At 37.3% G+C, this 24659-nt stretch overlaps 1 protein-coding gene across 2 annotated transcripts in view; it reads left to right on the top strand.

Annotated features, from left to right (window-relative positions):
- SEPTIN7 (septin 7) overlaps nucleotides 1–24659 on the top strand; it is a 64291-nt gene that overhangs the window by 30802 nt on the left and 8830 nt on the right. For both annotated transcript variants that reach the window (XM_076330858.1, XM_076330859.1), the window contains exons 2-9: nucleotides 4670–4776; nucleotides 11106–11206; nucleotides 11798–11932; nucleotides 14953–15070; nucleotides 16929–17021; nucleotides 18246–18342; nucleotides 20438–20489; nucleotides 21406–21531. In XM_076330858.1, coding sequence (XP_076186973.1) covers nucleotides 4670–4776; nucleotides 11106–11206; nucleotides 11798–11932; nucleotides 14953–15070; nucleotides 16929–17021; nucleotides 18246–18342; nucleotides 20438–20489; nucleotides 21406–21531 — 829 coding nt within the window. The remainder of the gene's footprint in view (nucleotides 1–4669; nucleotides 4777–11105; nucleotides 11207–11797; nucleotides 11933–14952; nucleotides 15071–16928; nucleotides 17022–18245; nucleotides 18343–20437; nucleotides 20490–21405; nucleotides 21532–24659) is intronic.

Below are 24659 nucleotides of genomic sequence, written 5' to 3' on the forward strand. Positions count from 1 at the left end.
TTACATATAAAGCTGGAAGCTGGACTGGACTGCTTGTCCACTTCTGTTGTAGGTATTTGTCTAAGAATGGCGGAGGCTGAAAAGTTGGAGGAGGTTGGAAATATGCCACATTCTCAACGTGCCGCAACAATGAACGGTGAAAAAAGCAGCATCATTAAGATTTAAGGATAACAATTCACTTCTATTACCATAGGGAGGAGATGCTTGCAGTTTAAGTTTCTTTGTAGTAATAAAGTCATAACAAGAGCTGATGGATAGAAGTTGAACTGAAAAAAACCCCATGTATTGAACACTTGCAACTTAGCCGTGAGATTTTCTAACTCGTTATCACAGATTAGGATTTCTGGTTTGTTTATAGGGAGTGACTTGGAAATGAAGGTGAAAGATTTATGTAGCTCAGTTGAGAACAACGTGAGTTGCTTGCTTATTTTATTTTTCATCTCTGGAGCACTGCTTTCCCCCATTCCCATGGATTGCACTTCATTGTTCCAGTTTTTTAATTGTTAATTCTCCATGCTTATCTGCTTTAATATTATTCTGGAGACTATTTACCATGACTTGCAAACCATTCCAGTGGCTGCTGGTGGTCTCTTCTGGTCCCAAAAATGTGTTTGAGATATAAAAGAAACAACTGAATGTGTTGGGGTTTTTTTTTGTCTCCCTTCTCATGTTACAGCTAGTCTCATCTGTGTAGAGAAAAAGGGAAGTACTTCATCGGTGTTTTGTTCACAGAAGAAGAAATTTTGCTATCCAAGGTTAATTTTAAATGATGTGCCATGGGCTGTCTGTATAAAGATGCTAATTGTCAACAGCTAATTGTTAACCCAAATGTATAAGAAAAGCTCCAGTGTTTGTACAGCCATTTAGAAATTCATACACTTGAGAAGAGTTGGGACTCTTGCTAGTCCTGTAAGGGCTGACAAAAGATTCTGTCCTTTGCAAGACAGACAGGAGTATGTTAGTAAAAGTACATGCTTATTTCTGCCAACAAGAGTGGCCAGCTCCGTATAATTGAATGCGACTGTAAAGGAAAAACAGCTTGAGAAAATGTTGAAATTTTGAAACGCTAATTTGCTGATAAACATGAGACACAAAGTAATGAAGAACCACCGTGTATTTGTTCAGAAGAACTTGAAGCGTATATGAAACAGTGGGAGAGTGAGGGCAAGGTAAAAGCAGTAGCTGTGCACCAAAAATAGTTAAACTCTTGGACTCAGGATTACCCTGCAAAGTCAAAGTATTTTTTTCTTTTCTTTTTGAAACAAAACATTTCATGCTGAAAACAGATCTAGCTGCCTAATTTAGAGTGAGTGATTTTTAGAAATATCTTATGTCTTCTGACTGCATCATGATGCATTGAGTGATTGGAAGTTATTACTGCTGAAATGGTTACGGGGCTCTGAGCAACCTGACTTAGTTGAAGATGTCCCTGCCCACGGCTCAGGGTTAAACTAGATGACCTTTAGAGGTCCCTTCCAACCCAAACTATTCTATGATTCTATTATGTTGCATCCTTATGCCACTTCATTTAATGGCAAAAGGGCAAAATCTCATCAGAAATGCTTACTGAGAGTGGGAAGACGCATTTTATTATGGGATGTGTATTTTTTTTCTTTTTCAAGTTAAAGCAAAGTAAATTCCACTTGTTTTCCCTGTTCTCTTGTGTTTTGTTTGTCGTATTCATAGCCTGTTGCATCCTTGGAAGCTGCATTCCCAGCCTTTCCAGTAGGGAATCCTTTCAGGTGAATTTGGGTTGAGCAAGGTTCTACATGAGAAGAACAGAGGGGTTTGTTTGTGGGTTTGGTTTTTGGGTTTTTTTTATATTTCTAGCTAAGATCAGAATATTTTGGTGTGTCCAAAAAGGCTGCTAGAATTGTTCAAATACACTTGGTTTCTTTAATTCTGCTTCCCCTGTAGTCAGCAGAGAAATTCCTGTTTAATTCCAGTCGAAGCAGCATGACTCCCCATAGTACAATACTGAATGTTCCAGTTATGGTTTTTACCTACAGTTTCAGTGTAATTGTTTTATTTGATAGTAGAGCCTTTTACTACCATCATAGGTGTTGACTGTTACATGGTCTAAGGCACAACTGCATCCAGGATTGGTGTATTGATGTAAACTCTTACATGTAATACCTCAATTACTGGTAGCAGTTAAGCAGTCTACACTGTTATAATCTGTGCTGGCTGATTAAAGTTAGCACGGGTAGGGGCATCTAGGAGGCTGGGCACCTTTGGGAACAAAGTGGTGCGTAAATATCCTTAGCATACTTGTCTTTTCACTAATTTCAGCTCAATACTGCCTTCCCATCCTTGCTACTGTAAGGCAGGGGGGAACAAACCTCAAGTCTATCGGGGAGTAATGCTTCAGCAGTTCAGGAACTACTTGGTACGGAGTGCCATAGCTGCAAGAACCATCTAGGGCGAGCTGCTGGTTTTCCATCACATTCTTTCAAAGCTGAAAATCTTATTTCCATATTTTGACTTTCAATGGCAACTTGACCAAGCACTGTGATTTTTGGGAGAAGTGGTTGTTCTGAGTGTTTTCCACTTTAAATTCTGTAGCATGTTAAGACCAGCAATAGCGCTAATAGAAGGGAGAAGAAGGGACAACACTTTTTGTATATTGAAGTAGAATCTGATACACAAATCTTTCTTCAATAGTGCAGTAGGGAGCCTTTTGCAAGATTATGGTCAACTAAAAAAGCAATGTTTGCTGAAAGGATACGAATTGTACATTGCAAAATTGGAGCCCTCCTCTTGAGGCGTTCAGTAGGGTGGATAAAAAAACCTCTTAAGTTTAACTGGAATGATATGTACATCTTGAGCAGAGTTGTGAGATGGAGAAGGTTAAGCTTCAAACTGGCTGCAGCTATGAGGTTGGAAAGCTGTGCTTTTCAGAAGCTTCTTTCCGTTGCAAACTTGGTAGGGAAGCCTCTCAGCTGCAGCACTCTCAGCTGCAGCTGACCCTGCCCTAAAGATCTTGCAAGTGCAGAGTAGAAGATGTGCGTCCCTTACAACAAGACACTTCTAGGCACTGTATTTACCGCGTAGTTCTGAAATGTCTAATGCATCTGACCACAGGAAAAAGGCAAAATCTGCAGTGGTAGTGATGAAATGCTTGTCAGCAAGCCTGTCCCTTCTGGCTCACATGTAGCTGTCGTGTTGGGGTTAGCGTTCCCAGCACTGCTATCTTGAGGTTACAGCTTGAGTATCTCCTTGTTCCTTGGCTGCCGCAGCCCATCTTCCCAGTTGTAGCCAGACCCTGCTTTCAGCATGGGTTAGCTCATCTGTCAGACAGGGTGGGGTTTGAAGAACAAGCAGTACTAATAACGTAGCCAGCCTGCAGGAGCTCTGGTTGTAATGTTTCATGAGCTGCTAATCTATTTACAGTATAGCTAATCAGATTGCTCTGTTCGGTACTGCAGAGACTTTGTGCTACACCATTGTAATCGAGATGGCTGATGTGTGTAAGCTAGCTTGTGTATGAAATCGAGCCAGCTATTACAGTGGAGACAAGGTCTTGTCTACTGAGGTTCGTAACTACTTTCTGTTTTGTAGCTCTTGATTACTTGCATTAACCCAGGACACTTAGGACAAGTTTTGAAGCTTTCTGAGTTTAGCCTAAATCAACCCTTATTTGTTGGGGTTGGAGGGATTAGCAGGTTAGGTTTTTTTTTCTTTTCAAAGTGTGGGGGCAGTGCAGCCCATTCTCCTCCCTCAGTGACAGTATGTAGTTTGCACCCAAATTTGTTAGCTTAAGAGCAAATTTCTGTGTGACTGTTTCTGTTTAGGTCAATGTACTAACAGCACTGCATATGAAAACTTATACGAAAACAATGTTTTCTGTTTACTTTTTTTTCCTTAGTTCTCATGCCAGTGTGAACTGTCTTGTTGAAGTAGTTTCTTTACAATAGAAAACTAAGCAAAAGACTTGTCTCTTTAAATGCTGTAATCAATAGTTGATCTGAAATTCTTGCTCCTGTCTGTAGAGCTGTAAATGAGGGATAATCTTTGCTGTGGGAATTGTAACTGTATTTGCTTGGATTGTCATGTCAGTATTGTCTCCAGATTCTTTAGCAAGGCTGACTTATGTTGCTTATGAACAAATTACCAAAAACCAAACAAAATCCAATCCCCCTTCCCTGCCCCAACAACAAAAAAATTCCCAGGCAAACCACATAGTTCTGAAACTTCATTTTAGCTCTTGAGGCTTTAATAGTTAGACCAAACTAATCTCAATCTCTCCCCTCCCCGCTTCTTTTTCCCCCTCCCTGACAATAAGACTCTCAAATAATACTTGAAATAACAGAGATAGCTTAGTCTGCTTTGGCATTATGATAGGAAGTCATACCAAGAAGATAGCTTGTTTATAAAATTTAATGCAGGGTAATGTCATCTTTGTGTGTTGTGATGGGAGCAATGGGGAAGTGCTAAATGCATTCAGTACTTAATGTGATCAGAAAAATGAATGTCTATATAATCCAGCAGTGACAGTTGGATTTGCAGCGTTTTCCTTGAAATTGGAAAAGATGATAGATTCTCAAAGCCTTAGAGTGCAGTGCATGTTTTCAGGTACTACGTTTCAAGAGTATTTGACATGTAATCTAAATGTTTATATTCAGCGTGATACTCATGGTTTTACTGAAACGGTTCTGTTTTCTTCCAGGTGAATCTGGACTGGGAAAATCAACATTAATCAACTCATTATTCTTAACAGAATTGTATTCCCCAGAGTATCCAGGTCCTTCACACAGAATTAAAAAGACTGTACAGGTATGTCTGGGGGGAAAAAAACTGCAGCTTCAACAATGTAACTTTCAATTTAGTAAAGTAAGGTGATACAGTTGTCACATAAGCACCTATATTTCAAGTAAGTTCAGCCATGATGTGAACCACTAAGGAATACTCAGTGTGTCTTTTGGTGTACCTTAGCTATACAACACTTCAAGGTTCTGAAACTTGTAGCCTGTTGAAGAGTGGGAGCCCTGAACTGAAGTACTTTGTGTGCTGCCTGTACTTTAGAAACCTCACATGGATGCAGTCCTGTTTGGAAATGGAATGTTTTATTATCAATTAAAATACTGAGTATATCTGTAGAAATACATAGATGTGCACTAAACCCCCTGACTGTTTAAGGCAGGCTTTTAGTTTTAGAAACTGCGTATTAAAGGATTTGACATAAGTGTAAGGACCTGAGGTATAAAAGTATCCACCAATCTTCTGCAGCCTGTATCCTTTGTGGTACATTTTTTACCTATTATAAGTTGTTATTCTGAAACATATCAGGGACTAGGGTGAACCTGGCTGACTTTAAGCACTAGACTTATATAGGCAAAGAAGGTGTTCCTGCAAGTGCATGATAAAACTGAAAATATTTAGTCAAAGACTGGGAAACTGAAGTCAATCCATTTGTTTTGTGTAATAATATGCTATTGATCAACTATATTTTCTCTCAAGAAAAGGACCATGCATTTTGTATTATAAAAAGGTTATTAAAAAAAACCAAACCCTAACACTAAGAAATAATCAAATAATGTTGTGGCTGGTTTAGGAAATCATTATGTTTCAGTGGGGTATTTTCTGCCTCCACAGCTGAGCAGCTGAATAAGGATGCATGAGCTCTGTTTATCTCTCTTGATGCACGTCAGACACTTGTTTAAGATTTTGGTGAAGATAGCTTGTGATAATCTAACTTTGTACAGATGAGGACCGGGGGTGCTCACCATTGCTGCTGTTATTAGCAGAGTTCCTCCAGCTGCAAAATGACAGTCTCAGACCATCTCAGCTGTGGCTGAAGTGATTGTGCAATTGCAGAGTTGTCATAAAGTGATTAAGCCTTGTGTTGAGTTAGGAGGGTATGCAGGGTGCTAAACAGAAGCTGTAAAATTGAATGCTTTTTTATTCAATAGAATCGAATAACTGTGCTCCAATGCTATGATCCGCTGACCTTACTGTTTTGTGGGGCTTTTGGTTTGTTTTTGTTTGGGGTTTTGGGTAAGGCTTTTTTTTTTTAATCCAGTCTCAGAACACTGAATAATTACCACAGGGCCAGGAAAAAGTTAGTTATGCTCATACTGAGAAGGTTAAATGACACTGCTTGTCAGTTAGCTCAACATCAGTGTCTTGAATACTAATACAAAATGCATTTGTTGCAGAATATCAATTTTTTAATTTGGAAGAAAGCTTTTGAACATCCTGAGTTTGATTTAACAATGTATGTATTTTTTCTAAGCTTTGGTCATGTCCATTAGGCTATTTTATCAATTTGATGTAAAACCATAGTGACTCTGACAAAATGGACTTAAAAGCTTGTTAGCAGGGGCATTAGACCATTATTTGAATTAAAAAGGGTTGAATTTATGTACCTGTTTCAAAGAGATGTTAAGTGGGGTGGAAAAGGTGTGCAAATAGTTAAGCTCTGGCATAATATACTTATTAATGAAATAGTCAGTGACTGTTGGAAAACTAAGTAGAAGGGTGACCTCTTTTTTTATTGGAAGAGAGATGTAGTGTGATTTCATTACTGTTGATTACACATTGGTTTAGCGGGAAGCTAAACCAATTCAGGTTATATTCATTGAATTATAGTTTAAAGAATGGTGGATGGGATTCTGTGTCACTGGAAGATTTTTTGTTTTTTAAATTGGGGAAAATCATAGGAAGAATTTACACACAACCTAACAAAAAAAACCAACCAAGACATCTTTCAAAGATAACTCAGTCCCATCCTGGCTAAAGGTGGATCAGTATAAGAAAAATTAAACTAAAACTGTGTGTGGAGCTTGTGGAATCTGAGTTAAGTACTTTCATCTCTTAGGTGGCAAGATTAGATGATCTGTTCATCCTGACCTTTTGAGTTCTTCAGAGGTGGTTTGATTTTTATTAATTTACTGGTTGAAGGAAAAACCCCCTACTTTTCAGGAAGCTTCACTTAATTTTTTTTTTTTTTTGGCATGTAAAGCTGAAGGCGGGGGAAAAAAAAAGGGCTTGAACAGAGCCCTGGCTGAAAAGCCATTGCATTTTTTTTCCTAATTCCACTGTGTGGGCTAAAGCTCGAGGGTGGCCGAGGGCTAGCCAAAACTATTTTCGGTAGTGAATTGGGGTCTATCATGACTTAGCAAATAATATGATTGGAATAAAATATATTTAAAGACCACCTTCCCCCTTAGAAACTATTGCTTACTTTATCTAATGAGTATTTCTTTTGTTTGGGTATACTTGTAGTGCAACATTGCTTTCAGTTACTTCTTGTGATGAATGAAAAATCAGTAAGCATGGCATTTTAAGAAGGAAACTGAAACCGTCTTATTTCAGTGTCAATGTCTAAGTGAGGATAAAATTGTTTCCCCCTACAACCTTGAAAATTGTGTGTGCTAGCAACTATGTGTATGATGTGGAGGTGATTCCAGTCAAATATTAAGTCAAAGAATTAACAGTGTGAGCTGCTATTTGGATCCATGGGATTTGTACTCTTTGCCAGTGTAAACCTTTCTAAGTTGAGGATGTCAAGAGTTTTGCAGGGTAGAGATGAGACAGACCACCAGAGCATCCTAAAACCTTGGTGGTAATAGTTGCCTGCTCTTATATGGTGGGAAGAACTTACTGAATCAGGAATTGTGTAAAAGTCTTGCATAGATAAATACAAACTGTGGTTTGGGCTTGAAAACAATTGCAGTTTGAAGTTGGTTTGTGAGGCAGGTCCTTCGTATTAATTTCATGGAAAACACAGGAAAACAGTTAATAGTAAGTGATTTGATGTCAGATGAATTCAAAGGAAGCTTCTTCAGAAATGATGGGGTATGAAATATGTTTTCTCTGATCATTATTTGACTATCTTAAATGGGAGTATCGTAAAGGCTTGTTTAATCCATTAAAAGTAGTCAAGCTGTAACAAGCATCGTGTCATGAATGTGGTGTAGTAACTGCCAAGGAGACCTGTGTGACCCAGTTGACTGGAGTGCATGGGAAAATGGCCGTTTGGAGGAGACTTTTATTAAAAAGTTTTAAATTCCAAGACTTGAACTAATGTTTTCCATGAATCCCTTGGGAATACTTGTAAATCAGATGATAGGATGCAGTTGGATGCTTAACTATGAATGACACTAGTTTACAGTGATTTTTCTGGATCTTTTCCAGATGTTGCTGCTTTCTGTGCCTTTGACCATGTATGGACACATCCATTTAGGTTAGAAAAATGCAACTTTACAGAGGCTTTATGGCAGGTTCTTCACCTACTGTCTCTTACCAGTAGTCTCTACCGCTTACAATATATGGTGGATATTGTCTGATTGTCCACAACACAAGCACAGGCCATTTAATTTGATCAACTAATGTTTCTTGTTCTGCAGGTTTTTGAAAACCCCGCTCTGATAGCAAGATACCTACATGAATTTATGAAACATAAGAATAAATTTAAATCCTCACCACCCAGTAAGGTATTAGCACTGTCTGCAGAGATTCAGTTACTGCAGGCCATTTGTCAGAAGGTGACTTCACAAATTCAGCCACACTTACATTTTACAAGCATACAGAATCAGGAAAAATGTTTGGCGTGGCATTTCTGAGGACCTCCTGACCTTCCTTTTCCTTTGTTATAAACACACGTTCGAGATAATGTTTTATTAATTGCTTCTTTTGTAAAGGCATTCCACTGTGAGTGCTTAATAATTTAATGGTTCTTGCTGGGAATTTTTGTGCTGGAGAATAAAGCTGATACCTTGTAGCACTTGGCAAGAGTACAGCTCTTAACATTATCATCTCTAGTATTTTGAAAGTGTTACGGGTTTCTTATAACCAAGCTTTCTGCAAGTATAGGAGGGCTTTGTTGTTACTATATGCAAGATAGCGAAAAGAATGCGAGGAATCAGAAGCTAATCTCCTCTGTGCTAAAGCTTGTGAGTAGTAAACTCCTGGCTGAGTTGACTGTGTGACTGGGGATTACTGTCTTGAGTTCTGGCATCGATTGTGTGCAATAAAACTTCTCTATAGAACTCTTGAGGGGGGAAAAATACATTCACCATTTTTAAAACGTAAGTTTTTAAAGCACTGCATGTATTCCTAGGTTTTCATGGCTTTGGGCTGAACGCTTACAGAAGGATAGGAGTTGTACAGTTAATGAATGGGTAACTTGGTGGCGTCTTAGGCTGGTATGTGTGTGCTGGGGTTTTTTTATTTCTTTAAACCTTCCTAACCTTGCAGTAAGGCCTGCTCAAGTAGGAGATTGAATTGGGTAGCCTTGAAGTCCACCCCAGCCTGTATTCTTCTGTGACTAGCATCCAGGTAGCCCAGTGTTGGGGACTCTTGTTTTATGAAGCTGCCTTACTGATTTTTTTTTGTCTTTTTGTTAGGTGAGGAACCAGCTCATGACAATTGCATGCTGTAGACAGCCGTAGTGTAGCCAAGTTAATTTTTTGAGACCTAGCAGCGAAAGGGATTGATCTGGCTCAGATAGGATCCCTACTGATGAGTATATAAAAATAGCATCCTGCATACTTGGAGTTTAAATATGGAGCTTTCTTTGCAGTTAGTTACTGTTTTCTGTGTTCCTGTATTTTCTTTTCTGAATTAGAATGATTGTTTTGCTTGTGCAAGAGGTATTTAGTTTGACTTTCTGCAGTGTGTTAATTTATCTAGCAGATTTACATTGCATCACATAACCAGTGATTGCAAAGTGTTTACAACAATGTCAAGGTGCGGCTGTGAGAGAGTCTGTTTCACCTATATAACGAGGGATGTGCAAGTGCTTAAGCAGCACTGATACGATCTCTTTCAAATCTTGAGCTGGTCAAGAGATCATCCAGGTAGGATTTATTATCCAAGTTTCTACTCTCTCTGAAAGTTCATCACTGAATGTTTTTGCAGGTGTTCACCTAGTTATATTTAACTTTCTTTTCTCTTGCTGGGTAGGGTTCAGGAGGCTTAAGAAACGTTAACCAGTGAGCAACAAGGTGGCATCAATGTCTGCCAACTTGTGTGTGGCTCTGAATAAATGGCTCGCACAGTCAATTTTCTTGAATCCATATCTAGAAATTGGTGTCACTAGTGATTTAATAGAAATTGTCTCAATATCAGGGAAAAAAAAATGACTAAATGTGTGAGCAATTGGAAAGAGCCAACGTGCTAACATGAGTTTGTCATTTCTTACTGCTGTGGACCAGACTGACTGATACAACAGCGGGTGTACAGCACTTTCTCAGACAGATACACCTGACATTATCGATAATGCTAATTACTGAGATATTAGGAGAAAGAAGGGGGTAGCAGTCCATTTGCTGTTTAGCCTAAATTTTCTGTGTCATGATATGCTTAATCTGTTTGACATGCTCACTGCAAGCTGAGCGAGCGGTGCTGCAGATGGGTGGTTACAACTTGAGGCATGCGTTCCCACGCCCAGATCTTGCATCATGCCTTGCGCTGATGCAGTTGCCTTCTGAGGTTTCCATCAGTGACCTGAGCTGACAGGAACCAATCCATTATGGTCACGTGAGGTCTAGCTCAGCAGATGCAGCTAGACTGTATTACTTTCCAATATCAATTTGTTTGTAACAGGAAACCATCACTTTCTATGATTCCTTTCCCAAGCATTATACTAGCTGAAGAACAAGTGTCGTCTTAAAAATACATTAATGGGACTAGAAATGTAGTGTCTAAGGTGCTTGGGGGGAGGATTAGTTTTGAAAAATGTAATTTTCCTTGAAGTGACCAAAGTTCACAGTTTCATCAAGTATAATGCCTGGTTTATCAGAATGTCTGGATATCTTGGAACAGCTTTTCTTTTTTTTTCTTTAATACTGGCATTAGTATTGTTGGTTAGGGTTTTTCCTGTTTTGACAGGAGTTAAAATATTAAGCTATCCTGTATACTGAGATGGGTTCTTTTATCACTGACTTTATTTAAACGATGACCCTTTTTTTCTTACAAAAAAAAATGAATGATTATCAAATTATTGGGATTTTATAAGCAAAACACAGACCCAGTATTCCTCTGAAGCAGAAAAGTTAGCAATTCTTTGTCAGACTTCTTATTCATTGAATGCTTTTCCCAGTGTTTAAGATGGGTGGCTAAATTGCTAAAAATTTAATCTTGCTTTATTCATTTTACAGGTTGAGCAGTCAAAAGTTTTAATCAAAGAGGGTGGTGTTCAGTTACTACTTACAATAGTTGACACACCAGGATTTGGAGATGCTGTGGATAATAGTAATTGGTAAGAAATTCTTTGTATGTTCTCCCACAATAATTCTGAATTGTATTTTTTGTGTGTGAGAGATATAATACCTTGTGACATTTTTTTAAAATGCACACTTTGATCTTCAGTTAAAATATTAACGCTTTTAAACTTTTCAGTTAGCTGATAACTTTAACTACTGTAGTTCCAAGTACCTTTATAACTGTATTGAAATGCTATCAGCTTTTCCCTTTAAAGTAAATGGAGCATTTGGCTCTTTATCCACACGTGCAGTGTGCAGAACCGACTCTGTGCTGTCACAAGATGTGACCAGTAAAGCGTATTCCTTTGGCTACTGTTCTTAAGTGTTCTATTTAATGCTATTACAATGAAGGTAATTGTGTTTGAAAGGGTTTTTCAGTGAATTTGCAGATTGTATCTTCAGAGCTGTGTAACTCGGTTGTATGTTGAGGAGCTGGTCACTTAAAATGTGCTGTGTTGAATTCTCTTAATTGAAAAAAAAAAAAAGCAAGCCATGGGGAAATAGTGTACATCTATTTCTTAGCAAAGACAGACTTTTTTTACATAAATAATATAACTTACAGGTTTTTATTCATGTAACCTCTGCAGTTGGCAGCCAGTTATCGACTACATTGACAGTAAATTTGAGGACTACCTGAATGCAGAATCTCGAGTGAACAGACGTCAGATGCCAGATAATAGAGTGCAGTGTTGTTTATACTTCATTGCTCCTTCAGGACATGGGTTCGTATTAGTGTATTTTATGTTTCCTTTCTCTGTCTTTTATCTCGGATAAACATCCAAATTTGGCATTTTTAGTTATGTAAAGTTCCAAATAGCATTTTCTTAATGGCCTGCAGACCATGCTTAATTTCAAAGATGAGCTTACTTTGGCTTGTCAGCCATCAGCAAGCCACACAAGTAATGAGTTAGAACACCAGAAAACATGATTACACGTTAATTACATAACAAGAAAAACAGTATTAGAACAATTAAAAATACACAGGTGTTCACAAGTGCCAGGTCTATTTGTGATCTACATGTCTTCACATTAGAAGGAGAAACTGGTTCACACTTCAAGCAACAGGATTTTTCCTTTCCATTCTTTCTTCCTCCCTTTGACTCTAATGATAAATTGAAGATGGGAAGTTTCATGCATCCTTACAAGTGTGCTTTAATTCACCTGGGTTGTAATGTTTTGTCTAGTGACAATTCCAACATAGGCATTCTGGATTTTTTCAATTATTATGCAATCTTCCACCCCTGCTTAGTTTTTAACTTGATCAGACTTCTATCTAGTGGTAGAGAGAGAGAACTGCATTTCCAAGGTCTATTAGATGCAGATTGACTGTATCTGAAATTGGTTGCTTAGCATTTTGTCATTGTATTATAACTGATTAAATTTGTCAGATGCTCTTAAGTTATACCTTCAAAACCAGGAGGAGGAGAAGATAAGTAGCCTATTCTATTCTATGGGTCAAAAGTAGTAAAACTTGTTGAAGGGAGTAATGAAGGAATTCTGAGGAATATTCTTCAGGCAGTAGGAAATGCCAACTATTACACTCGGCTTCTGTAGCTAGCATTGGAATGGTTCATTTTGAACTAGACAGAGACTTCTCAAATTTGGAAATAAATATTGCGGGGTGGAGAAGAGCTTTTCTTATGTAGACTTGCCTTAATTAAACGTTTTGTTGTTGCTGTTCAACATGCATGTTTGTAATGTCAGTTTTTCTCAACATGCATGTCAATTTTAAATGCAAACACTTGAATCCTTGGCACAGTTTTACTAGTGTGCAAAATCAAAATTTCACTTAAATAAAGGGAAGATGATCCATTCCTTGTGTTAGTCAATCTCTTTCGAGCTAACTTTCAGATTCTTCAAAAAACATTTGTCTTCCCTCCACACCCCCCTTTATCCTTTAAAACTTTCTAAACCAGTGGGAGGTACAAATTGTTTGTAAGGAAAAATAAAGGTAATGCTTCAAATAAGTTTTGGTCACTAAATTTGTAAGGCTAAAAGCTGGAAAGTATGTTCCGTGTACATGTATTTCATGTTATTCTTGGGGGGGGAGGGGGGGGGGAAATGTAAAGTTGAGCTAGGTTTGCATAGCGTTTTTCAATTACTGGAGTAAATGCTTGGAATTGTCATCTAATTAAGGAAATTAATGGAGCACAGAGAAAATTGGTGCTGCTGTTAGCATTCATTTCCTCTTTTAAGATACTGTCTCCTCTGAAAGGACATTGCTCACTTCCTACCTGGTTTTTGTGGCGGTGCAGTCTTCAGTCATGTTTCCTGTGCAGGCAGCAGCACGTGTAACCTGTCCAGTAGTGTACTCTTCACTCTTAATGCATGATTGTACTTACATTGAATTAAAGCATTTGTAGGTGAATTTACTTGTTTGTCCTTGTGACTCTAATACATTTGTAAAAGTCAGCTTGTGACAATTTATAAAAGAAAAAAAATTGCAGGTTAGGTCCTTCCATTTAACACACCCCACCATTTTTAGCTGCTATCCCCATAAACATCTGAACTGATGGGTTAGTTTGTGTGGAAGTAGGGGGAGAGAGTGAAGGGGTGGGAGGAGCCTTCCAGGTAAGTGAGTGGGGTGATAATGAATTGCAGCCTCTTTCTGCAATTCTAGGATCTTTATGTAAAGGCTTCCTGCTTCAGTCTCCACTGTAAACTCGAGACCTTGAGGTGACCATTGTCATTCTGAACTATTCTGCTTTGGCAACTGCCCTTCAACCTGGTGTTGCCCTACGTAGCTTTTTGAAGCGAGGAGAGGGAAAGCATATTAAGGTGAATGGATAGCCAAACCAGTGCTCTTACTCTAGATGTGCATTAACGTTAGCTGTTTAATGGAAACATGTTGAGAAGCTGAGAAATTCAGTGGCAGGTGGAAGATGTTAAAGTGAAGTTAAGTATGTGTTCGTTAAAGTTTTCTTTATTCTTTTATATATGGTTTGGAGAAGAAACTAAATTTGAGTACCAAATGAATCTGGTTTTAATGTTCCTAATCCTAATTTTTTTTATATGAGAAATAATCTTGTTAAATCCTTTAAGCCTGACTAAACTTGCTATAATTCTGAAGCATTAATGCATCAAAATCTTCTGTGGCTTTAGTTTAGCAAGCAGGAAATATTGACCACTTTGATCCACACTGATGGTTTTATATGCCCATATGGTGGGTGTGTTAGTTTTTATGTCATTGTCATCCGCTTTCATAATGGTCTTTTTGTTATACATAGCGATTCAGAGATGAGATATTTCTACTTCATTTGTACACAGGCCACAGAGTTTACTGTCTTCAGCAATCTAATGTATAAAAAAATCTCACAGCCCACTCTCAGGAAGAAGCGTACAAATAAACATGACTTTCAGAAACTGAAACTGCGTATGTGAACAGAGCATGATTCACAACTGTAAATTCTTACCAGTCAGGCTTTAAATGGGACTATCTTCCAGCTAATGACACGAGCTTTACTACCCTTCATAGGAGAGTTCTTATTTGCTTAAATGAGTGTAATTTCAGCTAGCAGAAGTCTCATGGCTACTAGTAGTATTAACTTACAACTTATTCTTCTGGTATTCTACAATTCTAGGGGATTTACTATAGCAGTTGCAGGTAGCCTTTTGAATTTCGTTCAAGCATCTATCACTCATAAATCAGTGTCTTAAGAGTAGTTGTCAGGACAAATCTCAAATCATTTGTACATTCTTGTTTAATTAATATAAATTGCAAAGCTCTAATGCTGTCTTTCAGACTTAAGCCTTTGGATATAGAGTTTATGAAGCGCCTGCATGAAAAAGTGAATATCATTCCACTTATTGCCAAAGCAGACACACTTACACCTGAGGAATGCCAACAGTTTAAAAAACAGGTGAGTTGAAAGATTAATATTTACAACATGGAATAATTTAGTAAGTGGATCCCTATGGAAATGGTGAGATTTAACTTCTTATATGCAAAGTTTAAACCCTGAAGCAATGACTTGAGACAGCAAAGCTAAGTAATTTATATCTCTAGATTTAATTATATTTCTTGGTGAAATAATCTTGTTTCTTTCCTCAGGGGAAGAGGTTTCAAGTGTAGTATGATTCTTGGCAAGTGAAATAATTCACTGCTGAGATAAAAATCAGTAAGGGAGGAAGGGAGCTTTCAAGATTTAGGTGCCTAACAGAAGTTGTGTGTTTAAACAAAAAAAAAAAAAAAAAAAAAGAAGGTATTTAACAGTATTACAGTATTATTGATTGTATTGTGGTATTCACTTGCGTGTTGATGTGCTATATTTATTAAAGATGTCTCAGGTATTAGATGAGAATCAGTATACCTGTTGTTCAGTCTTGGGCTGTGGTAATGCATTTTAAAGATGGTGAGATAATTCTAACATTGATACAACGGATATAATTTCTTTGTATTTGTAGAATAAATTTGGTATTAATGTCTCCAAGTGGTTTATGTTTTATTTCAACTATGTGATCAGAGTAGAACGTTTAGGCTTTGTTGTATTGTATGAGGAGGATAAGGAGGACCCAGAACAGGACAATGCAAGTCATGAAGTTTGTTTTACTGAACTGTGTCCAGTCCTAGTTTAGAAGAACACGGGTTCTGAAAAGAAGTTGGTATTAAGAGATGTTGTGTGCAAAACTCTCAATTTAAGACTAAAAATTAAAGGACACTTTCTGCCTTGGAGAAACTTAAGCAAGGTGCTATATAACGGAAGTCTGTTTTGGTTGCATTTCATGTTTGGGGTTTTTTTGTGGGTGGGTTTTTTTTTTATGTAAAGGAGGAAACAACAGTAGAATGCAGAATATTTCTTAATATATAAGCAGCTTTATCAATGAGTTGATGTCAAACAGGGGAGACTTTCCCAAATCAAACTTTGAAAATAAGTCCTTGCATGAATTGGAAACTTATGTTTTTATAAGATTGCAAACCCATGAACCAGAAATATTCCTCAGGGCTCTGCAGTGTAGCTGTCAGCTAAATGGTCTAGTATTTTTTCCGTTCTAAAATTCTGGAAAACTAATCATCTTGTTTTTAAAAATACCCTTCAGACAAATCGAGCACCAAAACAGAACAGTCTCATTTTTGATGACACTGTCAGTTAGTCTTAAATTTTCATTAGTGCTTGCAAATATTTTTCAACACAACTAACTGCTAGAGTCAGTCCGTCAGTCACAAACTATTGAAATAGGCAGGTGATCCTGCTTCAAGCAGCTGATGCTCAGGTGAGCTAGAAACAGAAAAGGAGTGACGGCAGTAGCTATTGTGGGAACTCAAAGGGCTGAAGTATGCCTGCAGTTATCTATTCAATTTTTTTTTTTCTTTTTTGTGTAAGGGACTCAATTGCGAGACTAGTCTGAGAATTTAAGCTGTATTGTAATAGTTTTTGCATGTGCAGGTAGAATTCCCATTAGTGTAAACATCTGTTTGCCCCGTTGTAGAAAACTGACGTTCATTTTTGCTGCCTTGTATTGATGGATAGTATTCGGTTAGCTGTGAGGCTCTGGCTCTGATCCTGTCTTCTCCTGGCTAAGGAGAGATGGTCACGCTAATAATCCCTTGGGGTCACCTGATGGTGTTAAACATGTGCAAATTTTGTGATGTAACTTAGTCACCTTCATATGCAAGGATCTTGCATATCAAACAAAAGGAGGGAGAATCAGATTGCAGCAAGAAATAGAGTTATTACAGAGTATGAATTTCTCAAACAAATAACATATTTTTGGTTTTAGATAATGAAAGAAATCCAAGAACACAAAATTAAAATATATGAATTTCCAGAAACAGATGATGAAGAAGAAAATAAGATTGTTAAAAAGATAAAGGTAAATAATTTTCTTTTGAAAAATTGCTTACGGGGAGGGGGGTGGGGAAGGGTAGAGAGTGAAAAGCTTTTTGTCATTAGTGAAGAGCCCACCAAAATGTTTAGAAGATAAAAATCAGATTGAAAGCTGTTCTAAGAGTCACTGTTCCTCAGCAGAGGTAATGAATGGCACTCTTAGACAGATGACAACTCCTTTAATGGCTAAAATTCAGAATGAGAGCAGTAGACCACATGTTCCTTTAATAAACTCTTAAAAGATCACTTTCTTTTTATTCCATTCCTATTTGACTCTTATCCACCTACCACATTTTGTTTGATTCTGATCTTTGAAGGAGGCAAGGGTTGTGTTTCAGTCAGCTGTGCAGTGGCACAGAGTGTGTGCATTACAGTTAATAGCTGTCTGACTAATTGATATACTGAAACCTTAATGGAGACGAATGACTGAAGAAAATCAAAAGGACTGTCAGGCTGTTGAAAGGCTTTTTCTTTGTTTACTCGTGGTTTTGGTTTATTCTTTTATGTTGGAGTCCATCTTGTATATGTTTCTTGAGCCTTGCTTCTGTTTGTTCAGTAGCTTTAACAGCCTGTAAGAGCTTTTACATTTTTTTGTTACTGTGGGAATCACCTAGGATAGATAAACACAAATAGCACAAATGGAAGGTATTCTGGGATTAAGCCTAAAGAAGAAGAGCAGAACAAAGGCAAGGACAAAAGTCCAAAATACTTCGCTTTGTACACTGTTCCTTTCAGCTACTTGAAGCTGCCCTTGGCTCCTTTGTTGCTTGTTACACTGGAGCGATTTTTGGTTCAGCTGAAAATAAGAACTTGAAGTAGTTCTTTGCCAAACCTTTGAAAACTGGGTACAAGATCCAGTCAAAGTAACAGTCTGTGTAGCCAGAGGGAATATGAATTGATAAATAATTACTGTGCAATTGAGTAAATAGGAAATGGTTTGCCTGTTGCTTAGCTTACTAAGTAACAGTAATGTCTGTTTCTTAACTAGATTTACAGAATACAACAGTAAAGAATTTCAAAGGGGTGCGTGTGTATATGTATGTCATTAAACTAGGCAGAGGTCAGTAAACATAACTTCTTGCGCTTAGGGTAAGCTGCATTGCAGTGTTACAGCACCAAACTAGCTTACATCAAGTTTACACATGGGCATGCTTTCAGTATCTTTTGGCAGTAGAAAATTTGATTTTTAAAGTAATACTTTATCTTGTAGGACCGTTTACCTCTTGCTGTGGTAGGTAGTAATACGATCATTGAAGTCAATGGCAAGAGAGTTAGAGGAAGGCAGTACCCATGGGGTGTTGCAGAAGGTAAGGCTTTCTCATGATTTTTATCCATTTAAAACTTATAAGACATTAGCCTGTATTTGAAATGTTTGAAATGCTTAATTTGAATGTGCTTTGGTCTGGAGATTTATCAAATATACCATTTTGTTATTCTGATAGTCTTGGAACAAGGTAAAGGTTCAGCAACATGTAACTTCGGAAGCAGATTCCTTCTTCCAAATTCCTCACTGAGGAATTGTAAAACCTGTAGTAACTTACTGCAGGTAATGATGAGGCTTAGATTACAACTGTTTGCTAGCATTCATATTTTAATTTTCTTCATATAAAAACTATGTATTTCTTAAGTTCTTCTTTCTAGAGTGTTCACATTATAAATGTTAATTTGATCAGCTTGACTAGTGTAAATTCAATTTAAAGTTTCTGGAAGAATTTGTTTTTTCCCCAAAACATCTGAGTCTTAATTGCTGGGGTGTAGCAACAGGAAGGTACCTGGTAATGAATTGAATATTTTTGATAGTTTGGGTTTTGTGGTTTTTTTTTTTTAATTAATTTAAAACTTACTTTCTACTGTTACAGAGGCTTGAAGATAACTGCATGTTCTTCTGGCAACCACTGCTTGTGCTTTAATGCTGTTCACTTATTTAAGATGGCACATGGCATGGCTTGCATCATGCTGTATAGCGAAACAATCACTATTAAACTTGTTTTCCATGATCATTGAACTTTTTCCTTGTAGTGTGCATGTATTGAATAAAGACAAGATTTTTTTTTCTCACTATTTCTGCCTTCCGAAGGCAATGGACTATAAATTTGATGCAAAAAAAACCCCAACCACCAAGCAGCGTATGGACCAGTACTTTAAAGAGAAATGCTGTAGCACTTTGAAGTGCATGTCTGGCAGGAAATGAGGTTTGGCAGAAAGTAAAGACCAGCTGCACCAGAGAGTATTAAGCTTTATTTAAGGCTCTTGCGTTAGCATTTGGAGATGTACAAAATGGTGCTGCTTTTCTTTATTTTAAAACAAACTTCAAAAATGTTTCACACTCATGTGGTTGTACAACTTTTGGAAGGGAAGAACTAGCCTAACTAAAAGGAACCTCTTTAAGTGACTTTGAGTCTGTCAGCTAAGGATAGAATATTTGGAGATGATGCTTTTTTGGGAGTATGACTTCATGTACTATCTGAGCAGAACTTACCAGTTTGTGTAAAACCATGGAATAAAATAATGCAGGAGTAGATACAAGATGAACACAAGAAGAGGCTACATGCTTCATTTTTCTGTAGGATTCACTGAACTTACTTGGGTTATTTTAATTCCTTCATCCTGTTTTTCTTCCTCCTTCCCATGAAAATGTCCATCTCCACTTCAGGGACACATTGGAACCTGCCTCGTGCCTTTCTTCTGTGTGTGCTAAGAGCTTTGTGTGTTTCCTTCTCTGTCTGCACGCCAGAGTTCTGGGGTGTGCATTTTTCTCCAGTGTCATTTTGTTATCTGTCAGGGAAATGCCACTCACATCATCAGCCTCTTCTACAGTAATGGGATGATAGGCATGGTGGAATAGGTGGCATCTAATGACAGCTGCCAATGCTCTCTTTTGGTCCATAGGCAGGTGCATCAAATTAAATATACGATCTTCCTTTGCTTAGTTAATAAATAAATTCACATTAAAATTAAAATGAAGACGTTTGCAACTCATGTGATGGCGCAGGGAGAAATAGATTGTGTTAAGTCTGTTTTCTAAAGGTTTTGGATATGGCTGGATCTAGACTGAGGTCTTTAGTATCTGATCCTTAATTATACAGCTGTGCTGGCAGGGCCTCCAAAGTATCAAGTTAGTTAAACTGGCAAAGCTTTCTGTTGTGGTAGCTTAATCTGCTGTACTAACTGGGAGTACAGTTTGCCAGTATGGCTTAGGGGAGCATGGGAACTTTGGTAAGATATATTGATATAGTTATATTGTTAATGCTCTCCTACTGTTAACACACATACTGTTTGAGTAAGGCAAGGCTGGAAGTTACCTGTTGTTGGAATGAATGTAGGAGATAGGTAAGGCTTTTAGATGTCACCCCTGCATATATTTTGGTTGGTGTCTCAACAAAAATTTACCTCTTTCTGTAGTTGAAAACGGTGAACACTGTGACTTCACAATTCTGAGGAACATGTTGATAAGGTAAGTAACTTACAGGTAACATTAAGTTTTCTAGTATGTCTGAGAGACTGGAAAGTCACATATTGGAGAAAAAAGGATTTGAGCTAGTGAGTTCATATTAATATCCATATTTTTAATTGTAAACAATATCTTAACTTTATGATATCTTGTTTAACCACATATTTAGCAAGCAGTGGTGGTGGCGATTTTTTTAAATAGTTCTTTTTACTTTCTGATTACTTAAAAATTGTGATAAACCATAGGAACCTGAGTTGTCTGTTAGTGCTGATGTGTACTTAGTTGTAGGCATTTTTCTTTTTTTAAATTTTCAGTGCTGCAGTTGTCTAAAGCAAGACTGCCTGTGCTTTGTTGTGTTAGGCGCTGAGTCTTATACTCACAGCAGTTCAGTGACATCTGCTGTAACAACTGTTGGTTTGATTATTAAGCTTTGCTTTTCTCCAAGCTGATGATGGAAAACTATTAAAGGAAGCTAATGTTTGTGTCTTAGTCTTGAACTTTACATTTAGCTTTTGCAGACTTAAAAGATAGAAATTAGGAGGTTTTGGCTTGTTTGTTTTTTCTTGTGTGACATGCTTTGGAGCACCTACTACAGTAGTCATACAAAGTTTTCGTATCTGTTCTCCAAATACTTGCATGTTTATTTACAGAACTCAAATTTTCCAAAGATTGGTCCTGTAAGTTAATGTTTGGGATATTGCAAACTTGAGATAGTTCAGTGCAAAATAATCTGATACTTCTGTGATTTTGCTGTCTTGACAGCTGTAATTTAAATAGAAGGATGACAACATTGTGGGGAACGGGACATTAATGGAGGGATATAATTTAATTAAGTCCATTTGCAAAATGAATATGGACTGATTTTTCAGATAGTATTTTGTATTTGTGCACTAAGCTGATAAATTACACTTATTGACAGAACTCATATGCAGGACCTGAAGGATGTCACTAACAACGTACATTATGAGAACTACAGAAGCAGAAAACTGGCAGCTGTTACATACAATGGTGTTGACAACAACAAAAATAAAGGGCAGCTAACAAAGTAAGTTCTTGTTAAGGTTGTATTGCATTTTAATCTTTTTGCTCTGTGTGGTGTGGGTTTTTTTTTGTTGTTGGTTGTGTGTATGTGTGGTGGGATTTTTGGTTTGGGGTTTTTTGTGGGGGTGATGGTTTTGTTTGTATTCCAGTCAGTTGCCTCTTCACTGTGTTCTGGTCTGAACATTGTATACTTCTGGTTTACTTATGATTTTTTTTTTTCTTTCACTAAGGTTTACATTAATTTATCTGAACATGTTAAATAACTGGGTTTTAGTTAGATTCAGCTCTGAAGAGAATCCTTACATTTACTATTTCAGTTTATAAGTTTTATTTCACTGGTATTTATTGCAAAGTTGTTGTGCATTAGTGTTTCTATTTTGGTGTGTATATATAGTGTGTATATATATGGTACTTTTGGAATTGTTGGCTCTTTTGGTATGAATGCTCAATACTCAGTGTCAGGGATGTTTTTGAGAAGAACGGGTTAATGTTTGTTTAGAAACTTTGAAAATACAGATGGACTACTGTCATCTTTGAAATGCTGCCCTGACTACTTCTAGAGTTGCTTATGATGGCAGGGAAGTTATTGCAACATCTTTATCTTTTGTGAGAAGAGAGTTGCAATGCAGGGTTTTTTGGGTTTTGTTGTTGCTGGTTTTTTTTTTAACCATAGTATGTAATTTTGATTACCTCTGACAGCAAGTTGTTTGCCAACCTGATGAAATTATTGGAAGATTTAAAAGTAGGCTCTACTGTATTTTTCATTTTATAATGCTATTTGAGAATAGCTGTGCTCTTAAATTAAGTATTTTTCCTGCTGTACACGTGTCAACTGTATAAACAATAATTAGTGATTAAATAATTAGTAATTAGTGATACTCTTTATTTGTACTATATTTAAATACAAATTTCTCAACCAAAATATAGGGTAGTATTCTGTTTGGCTAATGATATACCAAATATATCGGTGTATATATAGGTGTATATATATAGGGGTGTGTGTGTGTGTGTATATATATATATAGAGGTATATTAGCGGGGCCTGTTGTGACAGGACAAGGGGGAATACCTTTAAACTAAAGGGGGGTAGATTTAGACTAGATATAAGGAAGAAATTTTTTATGCTGAGGGTGGTGAAACACTGGCACAGGTTGCCCAGAGAGGTGGTGGATGCCCCATCCCTGGAAATGTTCAAGGTTGGGTTGGACGGGGCTCTGAGCAACCTGATCTAGTTGAAGATGTCCCTGCCCACGGCAGGGGGGTTGGACTAGATGACCTTTAGAAGGTCCCTTCCAACCCAAACTATTCTATGATTCTAAATTATAGCTGCTCTTCCTGAAAAAGAGCCCTGAAATTAGATAGAAGTATCTGCTGTTACCATCCGTATGACAGCTACAAAGCTATTCTTCACTAAAGGAGTGTCTATTCTACATTATCTTAATGCTTTGAAAGTGCCTGTGAGGGAATGATTTAAGTGGACGTGATTTAGTTTCATCTAGTGTGAGCCTACATGAAGCTCACATTGACAAAAATGGCTCAGCATTGACAAAAAATATAATAGTATATGTCAGTTATATCAACTCTTCAAAAGTGTACTTAAATTTAGGTAAAGTTTGTAGTGAGGTCAAGTCTTAAAGAATGGTCTTCAAACCATTCCGAAACCAGGACAATCCATAACACAGTGGTTACTTCTTCTTGCTGTCATGTTTCTTGCCATCGTGTTATCCCTGACTCACACCTCAAGGTTTCTGAACACATATAGCAAGATGTTAGAAATATTTCTCAAGCTACACTTGTCCTCATAACAGTACGGTGTTGGTGGTAGGGAGAGGAGGAGTTTTAAGAAGTAAAATTACTAAATATGAGGTAGTCACTGTGGGAAAAATTGGGGTGGGGGGCATGTAAGGTAGTTTGCACATTTGAGGACAAAATGCTGCAGGTGGGCACATCAGAGAAGAAAGTGCGCCTGAGCGCAAAAACTTGAGCCAACTTTCTCTTTGCTGAGGTGAGAGTGTATTAACAGTAGTGCAGAATAGAAAATTCTGCATTTCCTCCAGGACTTCTAACTTGCTATTACTATACTTTTTACTGTACTATTATTTGCTATTACTGTACTGAAAAGTGAAACTTTTTCATTGCAATTTTGGATATCAGAGGAAGTTGTTTTGATTTTGTGTTGTTTATTTTTTATTGCTTATTTTTTATTCCTTTCCAAATCTTTGTATGTTTTCCTTAGATTCAGAAAAATCTGAAGTTTAGTGATAACACCTTCACCACTTTTTGTTTTGTGCCTGCTTAGATTTGTGTTAGTGTGTACCTACAGACTTAGTCTGTTACCTAATTCAAGTAAGCATTGGTTATTCTGCGTTCTTCTTAAAAAGAATAATGCAATGATTTATTTTTGTATTAATTTTTATTCCATATTGCAAACATAACAAGATGCATTTTTGCATAAATGCATCTACCAGAAGGTTTCAAAACTGTTTTCATGTCGTTCATTCCCCCCTGCCTCCGGTCAATTGTTGATAGCGTTGCTGAGATTTCCTTTTTAGCTAGAATTTACGCTAAAAGGTCCTGGAATTACTCTGCTTTCTGAAGCATACTTACTTGTGCATCTCCTGCCATGTCAGGTCACTGTGCTGTCCCACCTGAATATTTCTAGGTAAATGTGCCTATTGGAACAATCTTCTCCGTAAGAAATCTGTTGCTCAGAACACTGCAGTACTGCAGCTCGGAAGTGAATAAATACAACTGGTGCTCTTAGCTATCAAGTTTTCTTTTTTTCAAGAGAAGAAATAAATTATCACAGTTTGTTTGATTCAGCCATCTGAAAGATGGCAAAATCTATTGCAAACTTGTAAAAAATACTTTGAAACTTTCCTTAGCGTTTGTTTCTCCAAACACAGGATGACTTAGTAAGTAAATAAATAAAATTCTTGAATGCATATACTGGTTATGAAGCAGCTGATGTCTTGCCCTGCTACCTTATCCATATGTTGAGTTGTAGGGGGGTTTTTTTTAAGCTTTAACATGCTTTTTTGGCTTCAGTGTGTTTTCATAGTTTTGAATCTAGCGTAGTTGAAGCAGCATAGAAGGAATTTTCCTAATAACCACGCGTCTTCCTGGAAATTA

Source organism: Aptenodytes patagonicus, chromosome 2 (genome assembly GCF_965638725.1).
Source record: "Aptenodytes patagonicus chromosome 2, bAptPat1.pri.cur, whole genome shotgun sequence".
Lineage (NCBI taxonomy): Eukaryota > Metazoa > Chordata > Aves > Sphenisciformes > Spheniscidae > Aptenodytes > Aptenodytes patagonicus.